At 63.2% G+C, this 9398-nt stretch overlaps 1 protein-coding gene across 1 annotated transcript; it reads right to left on the bottom strand.

Annotated features, from left to right (window-relative positions):
- Positions 1–3139: 3139 nt before the first annotated feature.
- Positions 3140–7423, bottom strand: IRX4 (iroquois homeobox 4). The gene is made up of 5 exons (XM_034998804.1): positions 7379–7423; positions 6564–6815; positions 5693–5805; positions 4435–4763; positions 3140–3960 (listed from the first exon to the last, which is right to left on the bottom strand). The coding sequence occupies exons 1-5, from the start codon at positions 7421–7423 to the stop codon at positions 3140–3142; spliced, it is 1560 nt and encodes a 519-aa protein (XP_034854695.1).
- Between the last annotated feature and the right edge of the window lie 1975 nt (positions 7424–9398).

Genomic DNA, 9398 nt, shown 5'->3' on the forward strand with positions numbered 1-9398 from the left:
CTGTCAGACTCGCTTAATGAAAAGTAACGCGCCGCTGATTACAGTTTTATTTGGGCTCTATGTAAAGAGCGCCGTTAATTTAGCATCCCTTCCTTGGCGTGTTTGAATTGGCCACGCCTGAATGGCTGAGAGCCTGGTCCCCAGCGCTGCTCTGAGCCTCCAGCTCCCTCCCTGACAGCCTCCCAGGGAGGGAGGGGGCCCCTGCCCCTGACCACACGACCTTTCCCCCCAAGCACCGGCTCTTAAATCCAGGTCCGGGCCCAGCCCACTCCATGCAGGCGCCCTCCCGACCCCCACCCCAGGGCACACAAGCCAGAGGGTGGGTAAGGGTGCCCACGGGGAGCTTCCAGGGTTTACCCCCCAAAGGTAAGGAGGAGGAGGAGGTGACAGCCCCTGATATGTGGCTGAATCCCCCCCAGCCCACCTGATGTCTTTATTTCACACAATTTTGCAGATTATTCCAACAAATCTCTTCTGGTCAGTGCCCCTGAGGTCGGAGGGCTCCCGCAATGTGGGGCTCTGACCCGGGTCTGCGGTCACAGGCCCTGCCCACAGTGTGAGGTCCCCAGGGCAAAAGGCCTGGGCAGCTGCGCGGGTCCAGACTCGGCGGGATCCCCGCACGCTCCTGCCACCAGCAGCCCGGGGCCCAGGCCCGGGTCCCCACAGCCCCGTTCGGCCCCGCAGCGCTGCCTGCGTCAGAGAAGCCTGATTTCTGCTGAAAATGTCTGGCTTTGTCTTGGGTTGGGGTGGGGGCGCCCGGGCGGCCGCCCTCGGCCGCATTAAAATTCCTGGCGCCCCAGCCGCGGCCGCAGCGCGTCTCCCGCGAGACTCCACTTTCGCTATTACTGTCAAGTACCCTTGACTCTTTATTTTTGCCCTTTTATCTATTACAACTAATTCGAGTTCTTTTGCCCTTTTCAGTCTAAGACGTGGGCTTTCTGCAAAGCCTCCCCCTGCCAGCGAGCTCTCAGAGCGCGGAGCCTTTAGAAATTGAGGGGTTTACTGTCAAAATGAAAATTTCACTTCAAATTATCTTGGCTGATGCTCGCTCGCCAGGCCGGGGGCTCCCGCCGCAGCCCCTCTGACAGGCGCATCAGCGGCGAGCCTCCGATCTCGATAATATCATCCAAGGGAGCGAAAGTCAATACGGTGACAGCGCGCGGGCGGATACAATCCAATTACCGAGCGGCCCCGACAGGCCTCGGGCTGGGCGCCGCTGGGCCACTCGGCTCCGGGACTGCCCCTTCACTCCAGGGCTGGGGTTCGGGGTCCCGGCCCTCTGCCTCGAGGGGGGCCCCCACTCAGGGGTGCCCGGCACGGACCTGAGACCGGCTTCTGGCTGCCCGCGCCTTCCCTTTCTCGGTACCAACTCGCCCCCACGCCCGCCGCGCCCCACCCGGCCGGTCAAGCCCGCTGCCGGCGCCCCCGGCCCGCCCGGAGCCTCTCCCCGGGGCCCGGGACCCCGCAGGGCCCAGGCCAGTCCCAACCCGCGCAGGAGGAGATCCCGCCTCGCGTGTCCCTCCAAGGCTGCCCGCCGGCCCGCGAGAAGGCCCGCGTTTCCAGCCGCGCTCCCCTCGACCCTGCCCCCCGCAGGTCCTCTGACTTGGCCGTCTGTCCGTCCTCGAGACACCTGGGGCTTTAGGGAGGCCCAGTGGGGCCTTAAGCCGAGCGCGGGCCGGCGAGGGCGCGCCTGGAGTCCGGAGCGCGCAGCGCCCGCGCGAAGCCCGCCTGGGGCGCTTACAGGGGGCCAGGCGCCCGCGGGGGCGGGGAGGGCGGGGCGCAGAGTCGACGGAAGCCGGGGGACGGCGACTTCCCTTCAGTTCAGGGGTGAGGGCCGCCCGTGGGCTTGGCTCCGCGGGGGTGGGGTTGGGGGACCGGTGTTTGAGAGCGAACCCAGGGGTCTACAAAGCGCAGGAACCCGGGCGAGGCGGGGCAACCCGCGGCCACCGGTCCCGCGCCGTGGCCTTGACTCGCAGCCCCGCCTCCTCCCTGCAGCCTACTAAGCGCTTCCCCCCTCCGCCCCTCCCCCTCCTCCCCCTCCCCCCTCCCCACCGAGGCGTGGCCCAGGGTTTTCCGAGCGCCGACGCTCGAGGTGAGGCGGCCGGTCCCTGGAGGGAGGGGAGGCGGGGTTAGGAGCTGGGAAGGGCTGAGGAAGGCCGCCTCAGCATCAAAAAGGACGGTCTGAAAGCAGTCCCCAGCAGGAGGGCCTCGGGGCAGGGATGGCCTCCCTCCCCCGCTCTCCCCAGGACACAGTCCAGAAAGTTTAAAAGTTATTCTAATCTAGCGGGAGGAACTCCTATTTTCTCAAAATTCTGGAGTCTGGTATCCTGGGGAGAGCTTAAAAGTCCTGGCCCTCTCATCCAGTTTCATTGCAGAGTCCAGCAATCCTGGAAGGATACTGTAACTCTTCCTTCAAAGAACTGGCTTTCCATAACGTCTGGCGCTCTGCCAACAACTTCCCTGAGGACTCTGGGCCGAGGACCCCTCTTCCACTCATCCTCTGGCAAGAGCTCTAACCCCCGGATTTGAAACGTGTTCATTTTGCAATGCAAACACCATCACTCGGTTTATTGGTTTTGTTATACTAGCCTCTGAAGCAGGCAATTATTGGTGTGAACATACATTTAAAAAAACATAATTTTATCGAGTTAAGAGTGTGCAATAGTGTGAACGAGGTGGAGTGCTGTTGGCCAATGTGCGGAGGATGCGATCAGGTCCACGGGCTGAGGAGTCTTCAGGAGGAACACCGGCGCGCCTCGAACCCGAAAGGAAACAGCCAAGCAAACAAAGCCTCAGAACGGAAATGTCTTCTCCATGTAAACTTTCGGACGTAAACTTTTATGCTTCAGGGTGGCTCCCTTCTGCTCGGAGAGCAGCCCTACCCGATGGGTCCCGGAGTTTGGGAGTGGCCCGAACTAGTGCATGTCCAGGTGGGGTCGGTGGACCTGGCAAGGCGGCTCCGGGGCGCTGGTCTGTGGCCTGGAGCGGCCGAGTTCAGCTCCTCCCTCCACGGTGGGCTGGCTGCCTGAACTTCGCCATGCTCTTGTCCTGCTTTGGAAACTTGGTAGAAAAAGAGTCTGCGACCTACAGGCCTGCAGCCTGAGCCTCGGCCCCTCCTCTGCTCAGGGGGCGGGGCCACTTAGGCGCAGAAGGGCTTGCCGCCGGCCTTCGGGATGGCCAGCAGCTCCTTGGCTGCTCCCGAGGCGGGGGCGTCATGGGGTGCGGCGGCCGGGAAAGCGCGCGCCAGGGGCGTAGTCAGCACGTTGGCGCCTGCCCCCAGCGAGCGTCCCAGCGGCCCTGGGTCCAGGAGGGAGCCCTTGGCGGTGGCCCAGGCCTGGTTCAAAGTGCTGTGCCTGAGGATGGGGTCGTGAAAGACCCCATCCACCCAGTTTCTGAGACTGGTGACCGGGGAGTCCTGGTGCCTGTCCAGGGCACCAGTGGGGGCCGGGGCCGCAGGCGAGGACGAGGCAGGCGCCAAGGAAGTGGCCGCAGGGGCAGCGGGGCCTTGACGCTTGAGCATGCATGACGGAAACTCAGTCTGGCTCAGGGCGGTGGCAGCGGTCGCCGTGTGAGCCAGGGACCAGATGCGTGGCTTGGCCTCGAGGCCCGCCGGTGCCCCAGCCGGCGCAAAGCCCAGCTTGGCCTCGCAAGCCTGTGAGCCGCCCCCCGCACCAGGCTGCTGCTCGGGCCCGGCCGCTGTGCTTCGGAGGCAGCTCCTGGCCCTCTCCAAGTCCTGGTCCAGGGCGGCCCCGCCACCGGCGGCCAGGGGCATCCGGAGGGTGCCCGTGGCCTCCTTTCCCAGGGCGCTTGGACCATCAGGCGCAGCAGGGATGCGCTCCAGACCGCCATCCAGGGGCTGGAAGGGCGGTTTCAGCTCACACTCAGGGGGCTCCGCCTCCAGCGGGTCGAAGTCCTCCAAGTCAGTGAGCTCTAGATCCTTTTCCTCTTTGCCCACCGACTCTGCGCAGGACAGAAAGAGGGGCCAGTGCAGGAAGAGAGGCGGGAGCGAATCACAACCCCGCTCTTCCTTCCTAGCTCTGTGCCCATGGCCCGACCCTGGAGCTAGGAAAAGCACCCACAGCCTTTCTTTGTCCCTCGCACCTGCTCCAGATGTTCCCTACCCCACCCCCCAGGTGGCAACAAAGAGGGCTAGCGATTTCCTCCTCAGACCAATAGGGGCAACGGGAGGGTGGGTGTGTCTAATGTTTTAAATGATGTTTTGGGTTTCCTCAAGCCTGTTCCCAGTTAGTACTGCAGGCGCCCTGGGCTCAGGGCCTCTCTTAGGCCAGCTCATTCATTTGCTGCCCATGCCCTTGAAGTTTGCTTTTACTACCCCAGGTTCAATGTCTTTAGAGGTCCTAGAACCCCAAAAGAAGGCACAGGGAGTCCCTGACCTCAGTGCCCCAGCGCCAGCATGGCCAGCCTCCCACGCACCTTCATTCTTGGTGCTCTTGAGGGGCTCCTCCCTGGCTTCCTCTTCGCCCCCTTCTTCCTCCTCGCCCTCTGGGAAGGGTCGCTTCTCGTCTGCGCATTTGTTCCTTGGCGGCCACGTCATCTTGTTCTCCTTCTTGAGGCGCCGGCGCGCGTTGGCGAACCAGGTGGAGACCTGAGTGAGGGTCATCTTGGTGATGATGGCCAGCATGATCTTCTCGCCCTTGGTGGGGTAGGGGTTCTTGCGGTGCTCCTGCAGCCAGGCCTTGAGCGTGCTGGTGGTCTCGCGCGTGGCGTTCTTCCGCCGCGTGCCGCTGTCCATGGTCCCGTACCTGGAGACAGGCTGGGCAATGGGGTGCCGGCCGAGACCCTTGCGGCGCCGGCGGCCGGAACGAGGCCCATGCAGGCTTTCAGTCCCCATCGTGAGGGTGTGTTTATGGTGGTAAGACCCTGGTGGGACCCAGGCCCCTACCCCTTGCCACTGCCTATGGGCACTGCCTTTTGTGGCCTGAGAGTGAAGATGTTTCTATCTGATTAAACTTACAGGGAGCCTGAGTTCCTTCCCAGCCAGAGTGGTTGGGGTGGAGTGCTCAAGGCCTGGCCAGGTCTCGGCCACTCTTCCTAGACATCTATTCTTTGAGTTCCTTTACGGGGCCTCTCTCCTACCCTTTAGATCCCCAAACCGGGAAAGCACATCACAGAAGTGTGAACCCAACTGTATAACACCCATGGGCAAAAATGGCCATTAGTTTCCATAGGGAGAAAGTGCCCAGACTGCCTACTGTGGACTTCCTGCAGTTAAGTTTATAATTGTTACCCTCCTCTTGCCAAGATGGGGCATGCTGTCTTTGAATGGGTCCTACTGGACTCCCCCTTCCAGTTCCCACCATAGGGGAAGGTGGACAGGTCCCACACCACATGGGCTGCAACCTCTTGGGTGGGGCAGGTGTCTGAAGCCTGGGCAACAAGACTTGGCTGCCGGGAAAACCACGTTGCAGCAAGGGCTTTGGGAGTCCAGACAGCGTGGGGAGCAGGGGAGGGGAGGCTGGGACACATTTTACCCCAGTGGGGCATGGCTTGCCTAGGAGGTGGGGTTGGGAATAACCCAAGGTCAGTGGGAGCCTGACCCAAAGAATGCCCCTCCTCCTGTCTCCCAACCTTTCACAGGGGGGCATGGGGTTGTTGGTGGTGGGGAGTTTGATGGCTGAATAGAGTGCAGGGGCCCTTGCAGGGGTGGTGGAGGTGGGGTTCTGTCCCTCACCTGTCGTAGGGGTACTGGCCCAGCGCCGGCTCGTAGGGGTAGTAGGCAGCAGCCGCTGCAGGCGTGAGACCCGCATGCGCAGATCCAGGCCCGTCCTTGGAGTCGAAGCCATTCTGTAGGATCCCAGGAGCCTGGGGGTCGCAGCTTCCGGGCGGGCGGCGACCCAACTCCACCCCGCCCCCCATGCACCTAGGCTCCTGCACGCTTTGCACAGACCCTTGGGCAGCCTCATCAGCCATCACGCCCCCAGACTCTCTCGGGCCCAGGGAGCAAAGGAACCTCCAGACGGGGAGGGAGAATGAGCAGAACTGGGGGGGGGGTTGGGGAGTAGGAGAGAGGAGAATGAGATTGGAGGAAGAAAGGGGCAGAGAAGAGGGGTGGGGGGCTGGGAGACAGCAGAGGAGAGGAGGGTGAGCAGGACACAAGACAAGGACCACAGGGAGGAAGGGAGGAGAAAAATGGGGGTGGAGCAAGAGGGTGGGCATGGAGGGGGCAAGGGAGGGAGAGGCCAGGAGAGGGCCAAGTGGTGGCGGGTTGGGAGGAGAGGAGGAGGGAGACCGGGAGGAGTGAGGGGAGGGGAGCTCAGTGGGGGAAAGCATGGGAGATGGGGAGAAGGGGTGGGTACTGGACCGGTGATGTGGTCAGAACTGCCAGGTTCCCCCACCCCTGGGGGCTGGAGGTGTGCTGAGGAACTGGGCTAGAAGGCGCAAAGTTGAAAAAGCAGCGAAGGTGTGCTTCTCCCACCCCGACCAATCTGGGGTCCAGGGCACTGGCGCCCCTGACTCCAGAGTTCAGGGAGGAGGCTTGGCAATTCGAGGGGGTAGGGGCGTGGCGTGGCGGGGTAAGGTTTCAGATAATTCCCTCCCCTTACCAGCGAGTAGAAGGCGGACGCCTCAGAGCCATAGGTCACGTAGTTGCCATAGCCCTGCGAGCCACCATAGGGACCCCCGTAGACGCCAAGCGCAGCGGCCGAGTTGAGTTCGTGGCGCGCGGTGGCCAGCAGCCGGCTCTCATAGACCGGGCAGTAGACAGGCGCCTGGGCTGAGGCGGCGGGCCCGGAGTCTGCCAGCGTGCGGCCACCGGACTCACAGCATGTGCTCAGGGAGTTGGTGGTCATCAGGAACTGGAGGAGAGAGGGGCCGCGAGGAAAGGCCCGAACCTGGGCGCCAGGCTGGGGCTCTAGGCCTCCACCTGCCTGACCTTCGCCCAGGAGTGCGTGCCTGTGGCCTCAGGCCTATGGCCATCCACACAGGGCCACGCATTCCTGCCTGCTGCGAGTCTGATGGGCCAGGCCTCCTCCAGCCACTTGGGGTCCAGCCCATCAGGCCCTGGAGTTTTCACACCCTCCCTGGGGTGTCTGTGTGTGTGTGTGTGTGTGGGCGGGGGCGGGAGGGGGTTCCAAGACCGCGCACGCCCTCTTGTGCCAGGTCTATCCAGGGTCCCCGGGCCCCTCTGGGGCGAAGCCTCAGAGGCCGGGGTGTGGTGTGGTGGGGGTCAAGCAAAGTGGGAGAAATGGAGGCCTCCCCCGCACGGCAGATTCTCTCAGCGCCCCTGCTCTCCGCAGGGCTGGATGCAAGGAGCGCGCGGCACAGGCCCTGCTCTCTGGGAAGCGACACCGGGTCGCTGGACAGCCCGCCCGCCGGTGTGTCCGGCCGCGTTCCCGGCGCGCTCATGAGGCCCCCTTACCTGGGGTGCGGAGGAATAAGGGTATCCAAACTGCGGGTAGGACATGGCGGGCGCCGCCTGGGGCCGGTGGGCGGGGCCGGTGGGGTCCTGCGCGCGGAGGCCGGCGTGGTGCGGCCACTGCTCCGGGGCCGCCGGCTCCTAGGCGCTGGGAGGGCGAAGCAGAAGAGCGGATTAATTCATCCACACGCCCCGCAAACTTTTCTAACCCGGTAGGAAAGTGAGACGCAGCGGCCTCAGCGAGCCTTCGAGCTTCACATTCCCGAGCCTCGAGGGGGTTCTGGGACCAAGCGGCCTCGCAGCGGCGACACAAATACATATTTTGCAAAAAAAAAAAAAAAAAAAAAACCGAGTTGCGCGAACCCGTCAAGTCAGATGTGCTTGGCTTTAAGCTGCGGAGGTGCTGACGTCAGCCCACGCCGCGCAGCTCGGCCCGGCCGCAGACGTGCGGGTCACTCGCGGCGGCCGGGCGGCGGGGCGGGGACGGGCCGGGGGCGCCACGCGGGGCGAAGGGGCCAACGGGCTCTAATAAGTGAATTTCATCCGTGGAGTCAATATCGCCCCGACGACTGCTGTTTCTCCTTAGTCACCGAGGGCGGGAAGCACTTTTAATTAGAAATTAATTAATGAGCACCTGCTCCCTCCCGCCCCACTGTAATCATTAGTCTCAATTACAAATGAGACATGTGAAGGGACACACGACGGAGTCTTCACTGGAGATGTAATCAACAGTTAAAATGAGCCCGGCGCTGGCGCAGGCGGCCGCCGCCCGGGCCTCCGCGCTCCGCTCCAGGTGGAGGAAGGCAGCTTCGCAGGCCGGCGCGCCGCTCCGACTATTGTTCGGCTGTTCAGCCGCACCGCCTCCCGCCAGTTCGAACCCGACTCCGGGGCGGCGTTCCAGAACCCAAAGCGGCTGCAAGTGTCGGCACCTGGAGGTCAAGATGCCCTCAGGTGTGTGGTTCCTGAGGCCGTTCCCAGAGCCATCACTCGGGGCTCCGTGGCCCAAGTGCTGCGGGGCTTGGCGACTCTCCGCCACCTTGTCCCCAGGGAGCGCCCCCTCCTCCGTCCCACCCCGGGTCCTGTGCGTTCCTGCGAGCCGAACCGCCCTCCCTTTCTTCTTCCACCCCCTTCCGCGGGCCGCCCTCCCTCAGCCTCCCCTGCCCCTCGCGGCTAAACCCGGGACTGCCAGGCATCCCCGGGCGCTCGGAAGAGCAGGTTTTCCGACTCGGCACCAGGGCCCCTCCCGCTACGCTTGCTCCACCCGGCGACCCTCAGGGTTGGGTACCGGGGGGAGGGGGCGCCGGGAAGCCCATCCCCGCCCGTTTTGCAAAGCTCCGTACCCGGAGCGCACGGAAGAGTCCGGGGAGACGGCCGAGTGCCCACCCCAGGACTTCCCCCATCCAGTCCCGGTCCTGGGACCTTGCCCGAATCCAAAACGGAGGCGAGCGCGCAGGCAGCAAAGGGGCGCCCGGGCACCCCGAACTCGCTCCCCGCCTTTTTATGCCGCCGCCCTCCGGGGGCCCGGGCTCGCCCCTGCTGCTCTCGCCCCGCTCGGCCGACCGCTGGAGGGGAGCTGTGCACAGCGGTGCTGTGCAGACTTGCTCTGAAAGATTCCTGGGTTCAGACCTGTGAATCGCCCCAGGGTCACCCTCTAATTAATGATGACGTTCTCGCCCTCTCCCCAGCTGCAAACCTGCCTCCCAGAAACGAAATCTGCCCGCTCTGACAGCTCGGTTGAAGGTGATTGATGACTATCTGGAGACCACAGTAGGCATCATATGATATCTGCTGCGTAATTGCTTTAATTTACAGATGAAAATACGAGCTCTCCGATCGCGTTGAACCACAGCCGGCCACGTCCGAGCTGCTTGCGAAGGAAAATCATCGGAAATAATGAATAGCCGCTCCATGCAAATTATTCAGACAGTTTAAGCGTCTGTAGCCGGGAGAGATATATAAAGAACACGGGTCAAATGACATTAATAATTGTTTCTGAATTCTGTATTGATCTCGTGGCTGCCGT

The sequence above is a fragment of the Mirounga leonina genome, unplaced genomic scaffold (assembly GCF_011800145.1).
Source record: "Mirounga leonina isolate KUSES-001 unplaced genomic scaffold, KU_Mleo_1.0 Mir_95, whole genome shotgun sequence".
In the NCBI taxonomy this organism is placed as follows: Eukaryota; Metazoa; Chordata; class Mammalia; order Carnivora; family Phocidae; genus Mirounga; species Mirounga leonina.

Coding starts and splice junctions, on each gene's coding strand:
- IRX4 (XM_034998804.1), bottom strand. CDS start 7,423: ATGTCCTACCCGCAGTTTGGATACCCTTATTCCTCCGCACCCCAG. Junction 5,806..6,563: donor CGTCCGCCTTCTACTCGCTG/GTAAGGGGAGGG, acceptor GGGATCCTACAG/AATGGCTTCGACTCCAAGGA. Junction 3,961..4,434: donor CAAGAGCACCAAGAATGAAG/GTGCGTGGGAGG, acceptor TGTCCTGCGCAG/AGTCGGTGGGCAAAGAGGAA.